General features: G+C 49.9%; 1 protein-coding gene and 1 pseudogene across 1 annotated transcript in view; one reads left to right on the forward strand and one right to left on the reverse strand.

The window, feature by feature from the left end:
* slc35a4 (solute carrier family 35 member A4) overlaps positions 1–1,606 on the reverse strand; it is a 17,231-nt gene extending 15,625 nt beyond the window's left edge. The window contains exon 1 of the mRNA XM_087995102.1: positions 1,577–1,606. Coding sequence (XP_087851228.1) covers positions 1,577–1,591 — 15 coding nt within the window. The 5' untranslated portion in view covers positions 1,592–1,606. The remainder of the gene's footprint in view (positions 1–1,576) is intronic.
* An 11,763-nt stretch (positions 1,607–13,369) lies between these two features.
* Positions 13,370–21,840, forward strand: LOC148147476 (uncharacterized; annotated as a pseudogene).
* The last annotated feature ends 1,185 nt before the right edge of the window (positions 21,841–23,025 follow it).

The raw sequence follows: 23,025 nt of genomic DNA on the forward strand, positions 1-23,025 counted from the left end.
CCCGACACCCCCGTCCCCCTCCACCCCCCCCACCCCGACACCCCCGTCCCCACCCCCGTCCCCCCCACCCCCCCCACCCCCATCCCCCCCCACCCCCCCCACCCCGACACCCCCGTCCCCCCCGTCCCCCCCCCACCCCCCCCACCCCGACACCCCCGTCCCCCCCCACCCCCCCCGACACCCCCGCCCCCCCCCACCCCGACACCCCCGTCCCCCCCGACACCCCCCCCACCCCGACACCCCCGTCCCCCCCGACACCCCCCCCCACCCCGACACCCCCGTCCCCCCCACCCCCCCCGACACCCCCCCCCACCCCGACACCCCCGTCCCCCCCACCCACCCCGACACCCCCGTCCCCCCCACCCCCCCCGTCCCCCCCGACACCCCCCCCACCCCGACACCCCCGTCCCCCCCACCCCCCCCGTCCCCCCCGACACCCCCCCCCACCCCGACACCCCCGTCCCCCCCACCCACCCCGACACCCCCGTCCCCCCCACCCCCCCCGTCCCCCCCGACACCCCCCCCCCACCCCGACACCCCCGTCCCCCCCACCCCCCCCGTCCCCCCCGACACCCCCCCCCCCACCCCGACACCCCCGTCCCCCCCGACACCCCCCCCCCACCCCGACACCCCCGTCCCCCCCCGACACCCCCCCCCCCACCCCGACACCCCCGTCCCCCCGACACCCCCCCCCCACCCCGACACCCCCGTCCCCCCCCACCCCCCCCGACACCCCCCCCACCCCGACACCCCCGTCCCCCCCGTCCCCCCCCACCCCGACACCCCCGTCCCCCCCACCCCCCCCACCCCGACACCCCCGTCCCCCCCCACCCCCCCCGACACCCCCCCCCACCCCGACACCCCCGTCCCCCCCGTCCCCCCCCACCCCCCCCACACCGACACCCCCGTCCCCCCCCACCCCCCCCACCCCGACACCCCCGTACCCCCCGACACCCCCCCCCACCCCGACACCCCCGTCCCCCCCACCCCGACACCCCCGTCCCCCCCGTCCCCCCCACACCGACACCCCCGTCCCCCCCGACACCCCCCCCCCACCCCGACACCCCCGTCCCCCCCACCCCGACACCCCCGTCCCCCCCGACACCCCCCCCCCACCCCGACACCCCCGTCCCCCCCACCCCCCCCACCCCGACACCCCCGTCCCCCCCCACCCCCCCCGACACCCCCCCCCACACCGACACCCCCGTCCCCCCCGTCCCCCCCGTCCCCCCCACACCGACACCCCCGTCCCCCCCGACACCCCCCCCACCCCGACACCCCCGTCCCCCCCACCCCCCCCGACACCCCCGTCCCCCCCACCCCCCCCACCCCGACACCCCCGTCCCCCCCACCGACACCCCCACCCCCCCCCACTGACACCCCCCCCCGGAGCTATAATCGGGACCAGCTGCCCGAGCGAGCAAACAAACAACAGCTGGGATTAACGCACTGTCACAATCCCCAGCACCCCCCCCCCTCCTCCTCCTCCTCTCAAATCCTTGACCCTGACCTGACCTCCCCCTCCCCCAGTTTCACACTGTCACTGTCTCTCCCTCTACTCACTTACAGGACTGACCTTATCATCCGCCATCTTACCCGCGCTTGCGTACTCGCAGGCCTGGGCGCGGCTGGCTGCGCATGCGCGCTGTCCGGGAGTGCTGCTATCGGTGGAGGGCGCTGTGGAGCTGCAGCTCAGAGGTGCCCTGAGAAAATTCACCTGGACAGCCCCTTTACCTGCAGCTAATACCCACACCCATACCCATACCTACCCCTATACCTGTACCAAACTCACCTGGACACCCCCTTTATCTGCAGCTAATGCCCACACACGTACCCATACCTACCCCTATACCTGTACCAAACTCACCTAGACACCTCATTTACCTGCAGCTAAGACCCACACCCATACCAATACCTACCCCTATACCTGTACCAAACTCACCTGGACACCCCATTACCTGCAGCTATTACCCACACCCATTCCCATACCTACCCTTAAACCTGTACCAAACTCACCTGGACACCCCCTTACCTGCAGCTATTACCCACACCCATTCCCATACCTACCCTATACCTGTACCAAACTCACCTGGACCAAACTCACCTGCAGCTATTGCCCACACACGTACCCATACCTACCCCTATACCTGTACCAAACTCACCTGGACACCACATTTACCTGCAGCTAATGCCCCCACCCATACCCAAACCTACCCCTATACCTGTACCAAACTCACCTGGATCAAACTCACCTGCAGCTAATGCCCACACACGTACCCATCCCTACCCCTATACCTGTACCAAACTCACCTGGACACCACATTTACCTGCAGCTAATACCCACACCCATACCCATACCTACCCCTATACCTGTACCAAACTCACCTGGACACCCCCTTTATCTGCAGCTAATGCCCCCACACATACCCAAACCTACCCCTATACCTGTACCAAACTCACCTGGACCAAACTCACCTGCAGCTAATGCCCACACACGTACCCATCCCTACCCCTATACCTGTACCAAACTCACCTGGACACCACATTTACCTGTAGCTAATACCCACACCCATACCCATCCCTACCCCTATACCTGTACCAAGCTCACCTGGACACCTCCTTTACCTGCAGCTAATACCCACACCCATACCCATACCTACCCCTATACCTGTACTAAACTCACCTGGACACCCCCTTACCTGCAGCTAATGCCCCCACCCCTACCCATACCTACCCCTATACCTGTACCAAACTCACCTGTACACCACATTTACCTGCAGCTAATACCCACACCCATACCCATCCCTACCCCCTTACCAATACCAAACTCACCTGGACACCCCCTTACCTGCAGCTAATACCCACACCCATACCCATACCTACCCTTATACCTGTACCAAACTCACCTGGATCAAACTCACCTGCAGCTAATGCCCACACCTGTACCCATACCTACCCCTATACCTGTACCAAACTCACCTGAACACCACATTTACCTGCAGCTAATACCCACACCCATACCAATACCTACCCCTATACCTGTGCCAAACTCACTTGAACACCTCCTTTACCTGCAGCTAATACCCACACCCATACCCATACCTACCCCTATACCTGTACTAAACTCACCTGAACACCCCCTTTATCTGCAGCTAATACCCCCACCCATACCCATACCTACCCCTATACCTGTATCACACTCACCAGGACACCCCGTTTACCTGCAACCAAAAAGCCACACCCATACCCATACCTACCCCTATACGTGTACCAAACTCACCTGGACATCCCCTTACCTGCAGCTAATACCCACACCCATACCTACCCCTATACCTGTACCAAACTCACCTGGACACCCCTTTACCTGCAGCTAATACCCACACCCACACCCATACCTACCCCTATACCTTTACCAAACTCACCTGGACACCCTCTTACCTGCAGGTAATACCCCCACCCATACCCATACCTACCGCCTTAACCATATCAAACTTACCTGGACACTCGAGGAGAAAGTGAGGACTGCAGATGCTGGAGTTATCAGAGTTGAAAATGTGCTGCTGGAAAAGCGCAGCAGGTCAGGCAGCATCCAAGGAGCAGGAGAATCGACGTTTCGGGCATGAGCCCTATTCTCCTGCACCTTGGATGCTGCCTGACCTGCTGCACTTTTCCAGCAACACATTTTCACCGGACACTCGCATACCTGCAGCTAATACCCACACCCATACCCATACCTACCCCTATACAGATACCAAACTCACCTGGACACTGCCTACCTGCAGCTAATACCCATACACGTACCCATACCTTCCTCCATACCCACACCCACACACATACCCACACCCATACCCATACCCACACCTACCCCTGTACCCACAACCATACCCACATCCATATCAATAACTCCCCCTATATGCATACTAAACTCACCTGGAAACCATTGTTGCAGCTAATACCCATACCCACACCTACCTACACCCATACACATACCCACAACTATCCCGATACCCACACCCACACCCAACTCACACCTACCCCTATACCCATATCCATATTAAAATCATCTGGACACACAATACCAACCCTTATACCCACACCCCTATACCCATCCCTATACCCATACCTCTGTACCTACACCAATATCCACACCTACACCTACTCCTATACACATATCCATACCAAACACACCTGGACACATCTACACACACACCCCACACCCACACCCTTATACCTACATCTATACCACATTCTTATACTCAAACCTATACCACACCCTTATACACACACCCAACCTGCAGGTAATAGTCGCATCCCTATATGCACAACCCTTATACCAACACCCATGTCTACACCTACCCCTATATCCATACCCATTGAAACTCACCTGGACACACCTTACTTACAGGTAATATCCACACCCCTATACACATGGGTGTGTGTTTGAGTGTAGATATGGGGTAGGTGTGGTTGTGGGTTGGGTATAGGGGTGTGTGGGTGTGGGTAAAGGTGTGAGTTTGGTATGGGTGTGGATATAGGGGTGTGTGGGTGTGAGTGTAGGGGTATGGGTATAGGCCGCCACACACTTATACCCACATCCATACACCCACACACACCTATATCTACACCCACACACACTTATACCCACACCCACACCCACACCCACACCCTCCAACAACACCCACCCCTATACCCATACCAAACCCACAGCTATACCCCCACCAACACCCACCCCATACGCATAGCAAACCCACAGCTACACCCCACACCAACACAACCCCTATTCACATATCAAACCCACAGCTATACTCCCACCAACACCCACCAACACCCACCTCTATACCAATACCAAACCCACACCTACATCCCCACCAACACCCATCCTTATACCCATAACAAACCCACATCTACACCCCCACCAACACCCACTCCTATACCCATACCAAACCCACAGCTACATCCCACCAACACCCACACCAAACCCACACCCACATCCACAGGCACACTCCCACAAACACCCACCCCTATACCCATACCAAAACCACACCTACACCCCCAACCACACTTACAGCCTTATACCCATACCAAACCCTCACTTACAAACCCACCAACATCCACCACATACCCATAAGCTCACATCCACAGCTCCACCAATACTCACCCCTATATCCATACCAAATCCACACATACATTCCCAACAGCCACCCCATACCCATACTAAATCCACACCAACAGCCCCACAAACACCCACCCCAACTAAAATCCACCACTATACCCATACCAAACTCACACCTACAATCCCACCAACACCTACCCCAATATCCATACAAAACCCACACCTACAACCCCACCAACACCCACCCCATGCCCATACGAAACCCACACCTACAACCCAACCAACACTCACCCCATACCCATACCAAACCTACACCCACAGTCACACCATCACAAATAGCCATCCCTATACCCATATCAAATCCTCACCTACACCCCCACCAATACCCATCCCTATATCCATACCAAACTCACAACCATGCCTCACCAACAGCCACCCCTAATTCCAATATCAAACCCTAACCTCCACTCCCAACCACACTCACACCTCTCTAACCATACCAAACCCACACCCACAACTCCACCAACACCCCCCCATATACATACTAAACCCACACCCACAGCCCCACCAACACCCACCCCTATACATATACCAAACCCACACACACAGCCTGACCAACACCCACCCCTCACCCATACCAAACCCACACTCATAGTGTCACCAACACCCACCCCTATACCCATCTCCCAGACCATTCATAACCTCATCACCTCGGGGGATCTCCCATCCACCGCCTCCAACCTCATAGTCCCACAACCCCGCACCGCCCGCTTCTACCTCCTGCCCAAAATCCACAAACCTGACTGCCCCGGCAGACCCATTGTCTCCGCCTGCTCCTGCCCCACCGAACACATCTCCGCATACCTCGACACGGTCCTGTCCCCCTTAGTCCAAGAACTCCCCACCTACGTTCGGGACACCACCCATGCCCTCCACCTGCTCCATGATTTTCGCTTCCCCGGTCCCCAACGCCTTATTTTCACCATGGACATCCAGTCCCTGTACACCTCCATCCCCCATCACGAAGGACTCAAAGCCCTCCGCTTCTTCCTTTCCCGCCGTACCAACCAGTACCCTTCCACTGACACCCTCCTTCGACTGACTGAACTGGTCCTCACCCTGAACAACTTCTCTTTCCAATCCTCCCACTTCATCCAAACCAAAGGAGTAGCCATGGGCACCCGCATGGGCCCCAGCTATGCCTGCCTATTCGTAGGATATGTGGAACAATCCATCTTCCGCAACTACACTGGCCCCACCCCCCACCTTTTCCTCCGCTACATCGATGACTGTATCGGCGCCGCCTCGTGCTCCCACGAGGAGGTTGAACAGTTCATCCACTTCACCAACACCTTCCACCCCGACCTCAAATTCACCTGGACAGTCTCAGATTCCTCCCTCCCCTTCCTCGACCTTTCTATTTCTATCTCAGGCGACCGAATCAACACAGACATCTACTACAAACCGACCGACTCCCACAGCTACCTGGACTACACCTCCTCCCACCCAGCCCCCTGTAAAAACGCCATCCCATTCTCCCAATTCCTTCATCTCCGCCGCATCTGCTCCCAGGACGACTAGTTCCAAAACCGTACAACCCAGATGGCCTCCTTCTTCAAGGACTGCAATTTCCCCCCCGATGTGGTCGACGATGCCCTCCACCGCATCTCTTCCACTTCCCGCTCCTCCGCCCTTGAGCCCCGCCCCTCCAACCACCACCAGGACAGAACCCCACTGGTCCTCACCTACCACCCCACCAATCTCCATGTACAGCGCATCATCCGCCGTCATTTCCGCCACCTCCAAATGGACCCCACCACCAAGGATATATTTCCCTCCCCTCCCCTATCAGCATTCCGTAAAGACCACTCCCTCCGTGACTCCCTCATCAGATCCACACCCCCCACCAACCCAACCTCCACTCCCGGCACTTCCCCTGCAACCGCAGGAGGTGCAAGACTTGCGCCCACACCTCCCGCCTCACCTCCCTCCAAGGCCCCAAAGGAAACTTCCATATCCGCCACAAATTCACCTGCACCTCCACACACATCATCTATTGCATCCTCTGCACCCGATGTGGCCTCCTCTATATTGGGGAGACAGGCCGGCTACTTGCGGAGCGTTTCAGAGAACACCTCTGGGACACCCGGACCAACCAACCCAACCACCCTGTGGCTCAACACTTCAACTCCCCCTCCCACTCCACCAAGGATATGCAGGTCTTTGGACTCCTCCATCGCCAGACCACAACAACACGAAGGTTGGAGGAAGAGCGCCTCATCTTCCGCCTAGGAAACCTCCAACCACAAGGGATGAACTCGGATTTCACCAGTTTCCTCATTTCCCCTCCCCCCCACCTTGTCTCAGTCAAATCCATCGAACTCAGCACTGCCTTCCTAACCTGCAATCTGCTTCCTGACCTCTCCGCCCCCACTCCAGTCTGACCTATCACCCTCACCTTGACCTCTTTCCACCTATCGCATTTCCGACGCCCCTCCCCCAAGTCCCTCCTCCCTACCTTTTATCTTAGCCTTCTGGACACACTTTCCTCATTCCTGAAGAAGGGCTTATGCCCGAAACATCGATTCTCCTATTCCCTGGATGCTGCCTGACCTGCTGCGCTTTTCCAGCAACACATTTTCAGCCCTATACCCATACCAAACCCAATACCACACCTACAGCCACACCCCCACAATCACACACTCCATAACTATACCAAACCGATACACATGCCCGCCCAATACCCACCCCTACACCTATACCAAACCCAGACCCACGTCCCATCAACAACCACCCGTATACCCATACCAAACCCACAAATACAACCCCACTAACACTCACCCCATACCCAAACTAAACCCACACACACAGCCCCACAAACACCTACCCCATAACCATATGAAACCCACACCCCCACCCCAACCACACTTACACCCCTATATGCATACCAAACCCAGACACACAACCCAACTAACACCCACCCCTTATATCCATACCAAATCCACATCCATAGTGCCACCAACACCCGTCCCATACCATTACCAAACTCACAGCTGCTGCCCCACCCCTTTCCCATTCCAAATCGTTACCCACACACCCACCAACACCCAACCCAATATCCACACCAAACCCACACCCACACCCACACTCCCACCAACACCTATCTGTATACCCATACCAAACCCACACCTCCACCCTCAACCACACTTACACCCATACCAAACCCATACCCACAGCCCCATGAACACCCACCCCTCTACCTATAGCAAACTCATACCCACGCCACCACCAACGCCCATCTCTATACCCATACCAAACCTACACCTACACCCAGTACCCATACCAAACCTATACCTACACCCCTAACTATAGTTACTCCCATACCCATACCAAACCCACACACACAGCCCGATGAACACCTACCTCTATACCCATATCAAACCCACACCCACAGTTCCACTAACACCCTAGCCCACACCCATACCAAATCCTCACCTACAGCTCCACCAACACCCACCCCTATACTCATAGCAAACCCACATCTACACCCACAACCACACTTACACCTCATACCCATACCAAACCCTCACCTACACCACCACCAACACCGATCCAATACCTATACCAAACCGACACCCACATAAACAGGCACACTCTGACAAACCCCCACCCCATAGCCATACCAAGCTCACACAAACAGCCCGACAACCACCCCCCTCTAAACCCATACAAAACCCACCCCATACCTATACCAAATCCATACCTACACTCCCATCAGCACCCACCCCATACCCAATCCAAATCCACACTAAACCCTCACCAACACCTGCCCCTATATCCATTCCAAACCCACACCTACACCCTCAACCATACTTACACCCTGTACCATACCAAACCCTCACCTACATCGCCACCAACACCCAGCCCATAACCATACCAAACTGACACACACATCCACAGCCACATCCCCACAAACTCCCAACCCTTTACCCTTACCAAACCCATACCCACAGCCCCACCAACACCCTTCCCCACACCCATACCAAACCCTCACCTACACCCCCACCAACACCTACCTGTATACCCATACCAAATCCACACCTCCACCCCAACCACACTTACACCCATACCAAACTCACACCGAAAGCTCCACCAACACCCACCCCATACTCATATCAAACCCACACCCATAGCCTCACGAATGCCCACCCCTCTACCCATAGCAAACCCATACCCACAGCCCCACCAACACCGTCCTCCACACTCATACCAAACCCACACCTCCACCCCCAACCACACACAAACCCATACCAAACTCACACCGAAAGCTCGACCAACACCCACCCCATACTCATACCAAACCCACACCCACAGCCCCACGAATGGCCACCCTTCTCCCCATAGCAAACCCTCGTTCTGGTGAGTTGTTGTCTGAGCGTGGCTGTTAGTTTGTGTGCCGTTATGAGTCCTAGGAGTCGCAGTAGTCTGGCTGTCAGTTCCGAGATGCTCCTGATGTATGGTAGTGTGGCTAGTCCTTTTGGTTGTGGTATGTCCTCGTTCCGTGGTCTTTCTCTTAGGCATCTGTTGATGAAGTTGCGCGGGTATCCTGTTTTTGGCGAATACCTTGTATAGGTGTTCCTCTTCTTCTTTTTGCAGTTCTGGTGTACTCACCAGAACGAAGGACCCGATACCCAACATGAGCAAGACGAATGTAGTGTACAAAATACCATGCAAGGACTGCACTAAACACTATATAGGACAAACAGGAAGACAGCTAACAATCCACATACATGAACATCAACTAGCCACGAAATGACACGACCAGCTATCCTTAGTAGCCACACACACAGACAACAAGCAACATGAATTCGACTGGAACAACACTACTATCATAGGGCAAGCCAGACAGAGAACAACCAGGGAATTCCTAGAGGCATGGCATTCATCCACAAACTCCATCAACAAACACATCGACCTGGACCCAATATACCAACCACTACAACGGACAGCTGAAACTGACAACCGGAAGCGGCAGGGACAGACCACTATAAACACCGGAGGAAACATCACAGAAGCGCTTCGCAGGAGGCTCCCAAGCACTGATGATGTCGCCTAGCCAGGGGACGAAACGTTTGCAACAAAAACTTCCAGCTCGGCGAACAGAACCACAACAACGAGCACCCGAGTTACAAATCTTCGCACAAACTTTGAACATTGTCTATCTTATACGTTGCAGGCAGGGATGCCCGGAGGCATGGTACATTGGGGAAATTGAGCAAAGGCTACGACAACGGATGAAAGGGCACCGCACAACAATCAACAGACAGGAGGGTTCCCTCCCAGTTGGGGAACACTTCAGTGGTCCAGGACATTCAGCCTCGGACCTTCGGATGAGCATCCTCCAAGGTGGACTTCGGGACAGGCAGCAGAGGAAAGTGGCCGAGCAGAGGCTGATAGCTAAGTTCAGTACCCATAGGGAGGGCCTCAACCGGGACCTTGGGTTCATGTCACATTACAGGTGATCACCATTGCACTACACACACACACAGATATTCCTACACACACACACTCTCACATACACACGGACACAGATGCACACAGACGCGCACACAGACACCCACACACACCCTTATAGACACACAGACTCCCACACATGCACCCCCTCACAGACTTAAGACACTCTGCACTCACTACACACACACACACACTTTCTCACACTCACAACCCCCAACCCAGACAGACACACACACAGACAGACAAAGACAGACAAAGACCCACATGCACACATATATTTTGTGGGGTGAATTTGTACTTCCAGAGTTACATTGCACTTTGCTCAAAAACCACATACATTCATGTAGAACCCTGAGCTCAAAAACTGCATGAATTTATGTAAAACTCTGTTATCTCACTTTTTAGATTGGAATCAATCTAAACATCAGGTCATAGACAGAGAACACAGGGGGCTAACACCTTCTTACCCAAGAATGCAACTTTAAAAAAAAGGGTTTTGTGATTTACACATGAAAGAAGTGAAACTATCACTGTATTCTAACAGGTGAAAGGCTTAACAGACAATCAATTCTTCAATGTATAATTTCAGTTACATCACACTGCACATTTTTGCTATAAATTCTGTGTTACGATCGAGCGCTCCACAATCACCTGATGAAGGAGCGTCGCTCCGAAAGCTCGTGTGCTTCCAATTAAACCTGTTGGTCTATAAACTGGTGTTGTGTGATTTTTAACTTCATAAAACAAACCCTTCAACTTTGGAATTAATCTGGTGAATTTCCTCCGAGCTGCCACCAATGCAACTATATCCCTCCTCAAGTAAGAGATTAACGCCACATGTAATACAGCTTCACTAATGCCTTGTAAAGTTGCAGCAACACTTCCTTACTTTTATTCTCCATTCCTTTAGCAATAAATGCCAGAATTCCATGTGCTCCTTATCACCTCCTGCACCTGTGTATTTTTTTCTTCTGTGATTCAAGAATACCCAGATCCCTCTGCACTAAAGTATTCTGAAATTTCTCTACATTTAGATAATAAATGGCCCTCCTATTCTTTTGACTAAACTAGATAACCTCACACCTTTTCCTGTTAGGCCATTATGGCACAGGAGGAGGCCAGTTAGCCCAGCTCACTCTCCGTGCAGCGATCCAATCAGCCCCTCTTCCCTCTAGCCCATCCCTACACCAGTCCAATCAAGTACCTCTCCAGGTTTAGTTCCGTTTAAGTGCCCATTTAAGAAGTCATTCATCGCTTCCTCTTTCAACAACCTTGAGAGCAACAGGATATTTCCAGGTCACACATTCTGAGAATAAGGGGTAAATCATTCTGGATTGGGATAAGGAGGTCTTCCTTCCCTCAGAGGCTGGTGAATCCTTGGAAACTTTTTTTCTCATTTTTCACAGAATCCCTACTGTGTGGAAACAGGCCATTTGGCCCAACAAGTCCACACCGACCCTCTGAAGAGTAACCCACCCAGACTCACTCCTTTACCCTATTACCTGCATGTCCCCTGACTAATATATCTAACCTACACGTCCCTGTGCACTATGGGCAATTTATTCCAGATGACTGTGGAAGTTCAGTCATTGAGTATGTTCAAGATAGAATATTGATAGATTTCTAGATATTAGAAGTCTCAGGGCATATGACGATTGCACAAGAAGGTGGCACTGAGGTAATGACCATGACCTCGAAAGGTGGAGGACACGCAAGGGTTTTTCTGTCCATGTTTACCACTCACTTTGTAAGAAGGTTTCTTCTTCCTCACATTTCGCCATGCATGTCCTTCCCATAACCTTCAATCTGTGTCCCTTGAGTCCTTGGGCCATTTACTAATCAGAACAGTTTCTCCCTGTCCAAGCCTGTCATAATATTGTCCAAGTGTGACATGCTAATGAGCCACAATATACATCATACAGGAAGTGTTGAAATGTCACATGATCTTGCTCGCTCTCATGGTGATGGGGCGGCAGTATGATCTCTCTTAAATAAACTTTTCTCAAGATCTTACCATACTGGGCTTGCAGGGTACTAGATTGTTACGTGAAAAAAAAATTGCAGGGCTATGGGGAAAAGGCAGGGTCTATGATGTAGAAAGAGACCATTTGGCCCAAAGGACTGTACTGACTTTTTGAAGAGCATTCCACCCAGATACAGGGCGCAGACCGAGAGTTGTTGTCTCAGAGACAGCTAGAAAGGCTCCCCATTAGGTTAAAAAATCTCCAATAGTAACTTCCAAAGGAAATTGAATAAATAGTTCAATGTTCTTTGGAGTAAACCATTACCAGATAGTGTTGCTGTCACCAATCTTCCTTTCTACACTTTTAAACTGAGAATAAAGCTGCCCGTTCATGATGGAGAGGCGATGGGCCATTGGTGTTATTGCTGGACTGTTAATCCAGGGATCCAGGTAATGTTCTGGGGATCCAGGTTCAAATCCCCAGGGGGTGGAAATTGAACAATTTGGATCCAAAACCCTAATGATGACCATGAAACCAAAGAAAAACCAACCTGGAATGTCCTTTAGGGAGGAAACTGACACCTTTACGTCCTGAGACAACAGCTCTCAGTCTGCATCCTGTGTCTGGATGGAATGCTCTTCAAAAAGTCAGTACAGTCCTTTGGGCCAATTGGTCTCTTTCTACATCATATACCCTGCCTTTTCCCCATAGCCCTGCAATTTGTTTCGACAAAGATGTAGAGAGAAGTGATTACGCCACAGTTGAAGAGGGTGAAGACATGACTGCCAAGCTGGTTCAGTGTCCTGCGTGCATGATGTGGGAGGTCAGGGACTCTGGTGTGTCTGGCTCATATAACTGTGGAAAGTATGTACACGTTCAGCTTCTGACAGAGCATATTGCAGCACTGAAGAAAGAACTAGATGACCTCAGGCTGATCTGAGAGAATGAGATCTTTCTGGATAGGACCTTCAGCGAAGTTATTACACCGAGCATACCAGAAGAGAGTAGAAGGGAGAAGACGATGAGGAAGGCAGAGATGAGACAAGTGCAAGAGATCCCGGGGGAAGTACCTGTCAGGAACAGGTTGAATCTCTTGGAAACCGTAGAGACAGACGTCACTGCCAGTCCAAGAGGCGGTCAGGTCTGCCAATCAGAAATTGGTGTGGAGGCAGAGCCGAGGAGTCAGACATCACACAGAGCCTTGGTAATAGGGGACTCCAAAGTGAGAGGAACTGAAAGGGGTTTGTGCGGCAACAGGCAGGATTTGAGGATGGTGTGTTACCTTCCTGGTGCCAGGATTAAGGACATCACAGACAGAGTGCAGGAAATCCTCAAGGGCGAAGGTGAAGAGCCAGACGTGGTGGTGCATGTCGGCACAAATGATGTTGGGAAGAAGAGGAGGGATGTTCCACAGCGGGACTTCAGAGAACTCAGAAGAAGGCTGAAAAGCAGGACATCCAGGATAGTTATCTCCGGTTTGCTTCCAGTTCCTCGAGCTGGAGAGGCCAGTAACAGGGAGATAATGGACTGGAATGTGTGGCTGGGGAACTGGTGCAGGAAGCAAGGATTTAAATTCTTGGATCACTGGGGTATGTTTAGGGGTAAGGATAAATTGTACAAGAGAGACGGGTTGCACCTTAATAGGTGGGGGACCAGCATTCTGGCAGGCAGGTTTGCCACTGCAACACAGCTGCGTTTAAACTAAATAGCAGGGGGGAGGGGACAAACTGGAAGTTTAAGAAGGAAGTTAAAGGGAAAGTTAGAACAAGAGAAGTCAGGTAAGACAACGGAATCAATGGAGCAGAAAACTCAAAAAAGGATCATGCCATAAGGTCAAGTGAAATAGGGATTGTTAGGAAGGGTGAGGCGAGTAACAAATTAAAAATATATGTGAATGCACGAAGCATTAGAAATAAGATGGATGAGCTTGAGGCTCATTTGGAAATTGGCAGTTACGATGTTGTGGGGATAACTGAGACGTGGCTTCAAGTGGACAGGGCCTGGGAAATGAATATTCAAGGCTACATGTGCTATCGTAAAGACAGACTGACAGGCAGAGGGGGTGGGGTGACCCTGTTGGTAAGGAATGATATTCAGTTCCTTGCGCAAGGGGACCTAGAATCAGTGGATATAGAGTCAGTATGGATAGAGCTGAGAAATTCTAAGGGTAGAAAGACCCTAATGGGAGTTATCTACAGGCCCCAAACAATAGCCTGGATGTAGTGTGTAAGTTGAATAAAGAGCTGAAATTGGCCTGTCACAAAGATCTTACTACAGTTGTTATGGGGGATTTCAACATACAGGTAAGACTGGGAGAATCAGGATGGTTCTGGACCCCAAGAAAGGGAGTTTGTGGAGTGCCTCCGAGATGGATTCTGAGAACAGCTGGTGCTGGAGCCTACCAGGGAGAAGGCAATTCTGGATCTGGTGTTGTGCAATGAACCGGATTTGATCAGGGACCTCAAAGTAAAGGAACCATTAGGAGGTAGTGACCACAATACAATAAGCTTTAATCTGCAGTTTGAAAAGGAGAGGGTACAATCGGAAGTGACAATATTTCAGTTGAATAAGGGAAACTATGGAGCTATGAGGGAGGAGCTGGCCAAAGTTCAATGGTTCAATACCCTAGCAGGGATGGCAGTGGAACAACAATGGCAGGCATTTCTGGGTATAATGCAGAAGCTGCAGGATCAGCTCATTCCAAAAGGAAGAAAAATCCTAATGGGAGGCAGGGTGGCTGTGGCTGACGAGGGAAGTTAAGGACCATATAAAGACAAAAGGGAAAAAGTATAACATAGCAAAGATGAGTGGGAAATCGGAGGACTGGGAAGCTTTTAAAGAACAACAGAGGATTACTAAAGAGGAAATAGGCAAAGAAAAAAATGAGGTACGAAGATAAACTGGCCAAAAATATAAAGGAGGATAGTAAAGGCTTTTTTAGGTATGTGAAAAGAAAAAAATTGGTTAAGACTAAAATTGGGCCCTTGAAGACAGAAACGGGTGAATTTATTACGGGGAACAAAGAAATGGCAGAAGAGTTGAATTGGTACTTTAGATCTGGCTTCACTGGGGAAGACACGAGCAATCTCCCAGATGTAATAGTGCCTGAAGGACCTGAACTGAAGGGAATTTATATTAGGCAGGAAATGGTGTTGGAGAGACTGTTAGGTCTGAAGGTTGATAAGTCCCCGGGGCCTGATGGTCTACATCCCAAGGTACTGAAGGAGGTGGCTCTAGAAATCGTGGATGCATTCGTGATTATTTTCCAGAGTTCGATAGATTCGGGATCAGTTCCTGCGGATTGGAGGGTGGCTAATGTTGTCCCACTTTTTAAGAAAGAAGGGAGAGAGAAAACAGAATTATAGACCAGTTAGTCTGACCTCAGTGGTGGGAAAGATGCTGGAGTCAATTATAAAGGACAAAATTATGTCACATCTGGATAGCAGTAACAGGATAGGTCAGAGTCAGCATGGGGGATTTATGAAGGGGAAATCATGCTTGACTAATCTTCTGGAATTTTTTGAGGACGTAACTCTGAAGATGGACAAGGGAGATCCAGTGGATGTAGTATACCTGTACTTTCAGAAAGCCTTTGATAAAGTCCCACATAGGAGGTTAGTGAACAAAATTAGGGCATATGGTATGTTAGCGGCAAAATACTGACATGGATTGAAGATTGGTTGGCTGACAGGAAACAAAGAGTAGTGATAAACGGCTCCCTTTCGGAATGGCAGGCGGTGACCAGTGGTGTGCTGCAGGGATCAGTGCTGGGACCGCAGCTTTTTACAATATAGATGAAGGTATTAAAAGTAATATTAGCAAATTTGCTGATGACACAAAGCTGGGTGGCAGGGTGAAATGTGAGGAGGATGTTAGGAGAATACAGGGTGACCTGGACAGGTGAGTGGACGGATGCATGGCAGATGCAGTTTAATGTGGATAGGCAGATTACTACCTAAATGGAGTCGTTAGGTAAAGGGGCAGTATAACGGGATCTAGGTGTTCTTGTAAATCAGTCAATGAAAGCAAGCAGGCAGGTACAGCAGGCAGTGAAGAAAGCTAAGAGCATGCTGGCCTTCATAACAAGAGGAATTGAGTATAGAAGCAAAGAGGTCCTTCTGCAGCTGTACAGGGTCCTGGTGAGACCACACCTGCAATATTGTGCGCAGTTTTGGTCTCCAGATTTGAGGAAAGACATTCTGGCTATGGAAGAATACAGTGTAGGTTCACGAGGTCAATTCCCGGAATGGCGGGACTATCTTACGCTGAAAGATTGGAGCAACTGGGCTTGTTTATGATTGAGTTTAGAAGGCTGAGAGAGGATCTGATTGAGATGTATAAGATTATTAAAGGATTGGAAACTCTGGAGGCAGGAAGCATGTTTCCGCTGATGGGTGAGTCCCGAACCAGAGGACACAGCTTAAAAATAAGAGATAGGCCACTTAGGACAGAGATGAGGAGAAACTTCTTCACCCAGAGAGTGGTGGGTGCATGGAATGCTCTGCCCCAGAGGGCAGTGGAGGCCAAGTCTCTGGATACTTTCAAGAAAGAGTTGGATAGAGCTCTTAAGGATAGTGGAATCAAGGATTATGAGGATAAGGCAGAAACAGGATACTGATTGAGGATGATCACATATGATCATAATGAATGGTGGTGCTGGCTCACAGGGCAGAATGGCCTACTCCTGCACCTATTGTCTATTGTCTATTGTCTTATGCGAGTCCAGGCACACAAAAGCATGATTGACTCTTCACTGCCCCCTTGGGCAATTAGGGATGGTCAATAAATGCTGAACTAGCCAATAATGTTCTCATCCCAGGAACTAATTTGGAAAAAAAACTGTCCCCATTAAACAGGACAGGTATAGCATGGGGTTAGAAACAGAGTAAAGGTCCCCCTACTCTTTTAGTATGAAAGTAAAGCCCCCTCAGCACTGTCCCATTAAACACTCCCAGGACAGGGACAACACAGGATACAGACAGTGCATTCTTCCTTTCTACACTGGGTCCACGGGCCAGTTTGGTTGTCATTGGTATAAATACACCACCAGTGAGTCTTAACAAGAAGAGACACTGGTCTTGACAATAAGATGCAGTTTATTGCATTGAGCGATGTTGCAAGTTACATTGGCTAATCTGACATCATTACTAAGGTAATCCAGATCCAGGGATGACAGTCTGATCTTACTGAGATCTTGAGCTGAACGCCTCATTTCGTCACCCAGCACTGCATGACAATGTTAAACTTCATGGAGCTTAATGCAGGAATAAAGGGAAAAAACAGGATATGGGAGTTTATTGGATAGCTCTTCTAATGTTCACAGACATGATGAACTGAATGTCTCGTTCCGTACTGTGGAATTCTATGATTTTTAGACCAGCATACCCTATCACTGACTGGTCAATCTGAGGATGACTGCATTGCCATAACCTCCACTACACCGACAGCTAGAGTCACATTTTCAGGCAGTTAACTGCAAAAGTAACAATAACAGAAAATGATCGAAATACTCAGAATTCGTGAGAGAATGAGTAACAGAGTTGTTGTTCCAGGTCAATGGCCTTGCAGCAGAACTGAGGAAGGTTAGGAATGGAGCAGACTCAACCATCCCCTCAATCCTCCTCCAACTTCAATAAATTCATGACTGACGTGTTTAAAGCCTCAATCCTACTTTCTGATCATAGAATCCATCCAGTGTGGAAACAAGCCATTTGGCCTCCAGAGTCCGCATCCAGCCTCCAAAGACCATCCCACCTTCCCTCACCCTATAACCCCACGTTTCCCATGGCTAACCCACCTAGCCTGCACATCCCTGAACAATTTCCTATGGCCAATCCACCCTAACCTGCACATCTTTGGGCTGTGGGAGGAAGCCCAGAAGAAGCCCACACTGATACAGGGGGAGAATGTACAAGCTCCACACAGACAGTCACCCAAGGATGAAATTGAACCCAAGTCCTTGGCATTGTGAAGCAGCAGTGCTAACCAGTAAAAATGTTGAATGACCCAGCCTCCCCCACTGGCTGGGAAGGAGACTTCCAAAGACTCATTCCCCTCTTAGAGAAAACAAAATTCTCCTCAGCTATATTTTATGTAGGAGAACCTTTACTTTTTAATGTTCTCCATTAGTTCATACATATACCAAGAGGAAGCATCCACCCAGAGTCCACCCTGTCAAGTTCCCTCAGGATCTTATAGAAAAACCAGTAGGATTAGCGAATAAGATATACTGGTCTGACTTGTCTGCATATCTCAAAGTGTAACTCCAGTATGACCAATACACTGATTTCAAAGTATGACTGGTTTATTAATGGTTTCTCCCCCATTCTTCTAAATGCCTGTGGATACAGGCTCAAAACTCCCAATCTTTCCACATAAGATAACCTTGCAATTATGAGCAAGTGGAGGGTGATAGCTTCTACAGGGCCCATGTGGAACCAATAATTTATCACCCTGTGGGGCTGGTTGAGTATGAATTCTCCTGGAAACAGGAAATGGCCTGCCCCTTATAAAGCAGACCCAGAGGGCTCTTGTAGTACAAAGGTAGTGTCCCCACCTCTGAGCCAGGAGGCCCAGGTTCAAGTCCCATCTGCTCCAGAGCTGTATAGTAATATCTTTGAACATGTTGATTAGGATTAATTAAAAATTATAATAAAGCACACTCAGAGGGCCTTTGTCGTGCACTGGATTGTGTCCCTACCTCTGAGCTAGGAGGTCAAGGTTCAAGTCCCTCCTTTGCAAGAAGTGTATGTAATAACACCATTGAGTAGGTTGAGTTTAAAAAAAAGCACACACGGGGGCTGTTGTGGTGCAGTGGGTAGTGTCCCCACCTATGAGCCAGGATGCCTGGGTTAAAGTCTCACCTGCTCCAAAGGTGTGTAGTAACAAGTTGATTAGGAAAATAGGGTTAGTTTTAAAAAGCAGACACAGAGGGCTCTTGTTGTACTATGGTAGTGCCTCTACCTCTCAATCAGGAGCCCAGGATCAAGTGCCACCTGTTCCAGAGATGTGTAATAACATCTCTGAGCAGGTTGATTAGAAAATAGGTTTAAAAAATGTCTTTAAGGAAGAAATAAAGCAGATACAGAGAAAGCGTGGTTAGCGCTGCTGCCTCACAGCGCTAGGGACCTGGGTTTGATTCCAGCCTCGGGCGACTGTCTGTATGGAGTTTGTACGTTCTCCCCATGTCTGCGTGGATTTGCTCTCACAATCCAAACATGTGCAGGTCAGGTGAGTTGGCCATGCTAAATTGCCCACAGTGTTAGGTACATTACTCAGGGGTAAATGTGGGGGAGTGGATCTGGGTGGGTTGCTCTTTGGAGGGTCAGTGTGGGCTTGTGAAGTGATGCATTTAGGCAAGACTAATTCTAGAGCGAATTATAGAATGAACAGAAGAGCCTTGGGAAAAGTTTCTTGAGCAGAGAGTTCTGGGAGTGGAGGTCCATTGTACCCTGAAGGTTGCTGCACAGGTGGATAGAGCGGTCAAGAAGGTTTATAGAGTGCTTGCCTTCATTGGATGGGGTATTGAGTATAAGAGCTCGCAAGTCATTTTAAAATTGAACAAGACATTGATTCGGCTGCATTAAGAATACTGTGTACAGTTCTGGGCGCCATATTACCAAAAGGATGTGGACGCTTTGGAGAGGGTGCAGAGAAGGTTTACGAAGATGTTCCTGAAGCTTCCTGAAGAAGGGCTCATGCCCGAAATGTCGATTCTCCTGCTCCTTGGATGCTGCCTGACCTTCTGCGCTTTTCCAGCAACACATTTTCAGTTATGAGGATGTTGCCTGGTATGGAAGGTGCTAGCTATGAAGAGAGGTTGAGTAGGTAAAGTTTATTTTCATTAGAAAAAAGGAGATTGAGGGGGGACCTGATTGAGGTTTACAAAATCATGAAGGGTATAGACAGGGTGGATAGAGACAAGTTTTTTCCCAGGGTGAAGGATTCAATAACGAGAGGTCACGCTTTCAAAGTGAGAGGTTGAAAGTTTAAGGGGATACACATGGCAAGTACTTCACACAGAGGGTGGTGGGCATTTGGAATGTGTTGCCAGCAAGGGTGGTAGAGGCAGGCACGGTAGCTTCATTTAAGATGTGTCTGGACAGATGTATGAGTAGGTGGGGAGCAGAGGGATACAGATGCTTAGGAATTGACTGACAGGTTTAGACAGTGCATTTGGATCGGCTCAGGCTTGGAGGGCTGAAGGGCCTGTTCCTGGGCTGTAAATTTTCTTTATTCTTTGTTCTTGTTGGGCTGAAAGGCCTGTTTCCATACTGTAGGGAATCTAACCTAGAGTGTTATAAGACACAGGATTCAGATTCTAGCCTGTACTGAGGCATGAATTTGATTGTCATCACTGCCAATGACGTTCCTGGTCGTGGTTAATAGTTAAAAATAAACAAAATGTCAAGGTGATTTGGTGGTGGGAAGTGTGTTTCATTTTATGTGATAACAATTCTGAAGATGAAATTTTTTTAAAAAAAGCAAAACCAACAATGGGCCCACGGAATTGTCTGTTCCAGTCTGGGACTGGTTGATATACACCACGAGTCGTGACTTATGTTTGGTTTTCAACAATTCACAACGTTCCTTTCCAGTTCAGCTTCCTGAGCTTTGACATGGAGAGACAACAGATGAGGGGATTTCTACCACAGGGTGGGAGGGCAGGTGAAATTAAAGAAGTAAAAGGATGAAGGTGCAAGAGGAAAAGAGCTGGACAAGTCAAGAAACAAGAGGGGAGGCATAGAGGACATGCCAATAGGAGAGTAGAGTAGTTTTTATTTGTCATTTCTACCATAGACAACTGATAGAGTAAAAACATGACAATGTCCTCCAAGACCGAGGATGCTACATGGACAGCACAAGCTACACAATCGTACATGGCATAAAGTGCATAATAAAAGAATGATAATTAAGATACATTGTTCGAGCAGCAATTCGAAGTCGTGCAAAGAATTCCAGATGGGAAAGAGTCCAATCATACTCTGTTAAGGAGCTTGATGGCTTGGGGGAAGAAACTGTTGCACAGTCGGGCCATGAGAGACTGAATGCTCTGGTATCATCTGCCAGATGGCAGGAGGGAGAAGAGCTTGAGTGAGGTGTGTGTGGGGAATGGTGACAACAAAACCACTCTAACTGGTTCTGATACAAAATTATTGAATATAATACCCCATTGCAGATGTCAGTGAGCTGGTGGTCCTCAAGCGTCACAATGAACCCCATGGGAATGATGTATTGTATATAATATGAGTGGGCAAAAATGTGTCAGATTTATTTTTATTCATTCATGAGACGTGGGTGTCACTGACTAGACCAGAATTTATTGCCCATCCCTAACTGCCTGGAGGGGAGTTAAGAGTCAACCACATTGCTGTGGGACTGGAGTCACATGTAGGCCAGACTAGGTAAGGATGATAGATTTCTTCCCCTAAACAGTATTAGTAAACCAGGCGGGTCTTTTACCGTGGCTACATGGTCACCAAGAGACACGTATTTTATTGTAGTTTTTTTGTAAATTGCCATATGTGGGATTTTGTAGAGATTGGAATCAGGTAGATCTTGTTGACTATGAGTTCCATGATTAGGATTGTTAATCTGGGCCAGTTGGGAAGTCCTGGGAGAAAGTGAGGACTGTAAATGCTGGAGATCAGAGTCAAAAGATGTGGTGCTGAAACATTCCTGACTAAGAGCAAATGCTCGAAATGTCGACTCTGCTGCTCCTCGGATGCTGCCTGACCAGCAGTGCTTTTCCAGTACCACACTCTTCGGCTCCAATCAGGAAGCCCTGGCTAACCAACATAAACAGGAGAGGCCCAGAATTTCCTCAGTTCCGGGACTGACTCTGAGCTGGCTGGTCACAGCCCATCTTCAGTATGCAAGTTGATGAAGGGTGACTTGGTGTCAGGATACCAGCCTCTGTGCAGTTATTTCAGATTTGAACCCAGGTTTGAAATCTGGCCTGGTGTTCTGGATTACTAATGCAGTGACATTACCAGACTGCTACCATCTCCCTGAGAAACGGAATACAGAAACCCGGTGGAATACAATGTGCGAAATTGTGAGGTTATGCATTTTGGCAGGAAGAATAGGAGTGCTGAATATTATTTATCTGGGGAAAGACTGCAGAATGCTGCAGCAGAGTGGAAATTTGGGGTCTTTGAGTATAAAGTACAAAAAGCCAGCATCCAAGTTCAGTGGGTAAAAAAAGGGAAGACAAATAGAATTTTGACCTTTATTTCAAAGGGAGTAGTTTTTAAAAATAAGGAGGTCTTGTTAAAATTATACAAGGCACTGATCAGAACACAGGTGGAATACTGTGAACAGTTTTGGACCCCTTTAACTTAGGAAAGATTTACTGGCATGGAGACAGTACAGAATATGTTTATTAAGTTGATTCCAGTAATGGAGAGATTTTCTTATGTGGTGAGATCAAGA

Source organism: Chiloscyllium plagiosum, unplaced genomic scaffold, assembly GCF_037043375.1.
Source record: "Chiloscyllium plagiosum isolate Xiang-an unplaced genomic scaffold, Cpla_swu_hap1 HiC_scaffold_16, whole genome shotgun sequence".
Taxonomy (NCBI): Eukaryota; Metazoa; Chordata; class Chondrichthyes; order Orectolobiformes; family Hemiscylliidae; genus Chiloscyllium; species Chiloscyllium plagiosum.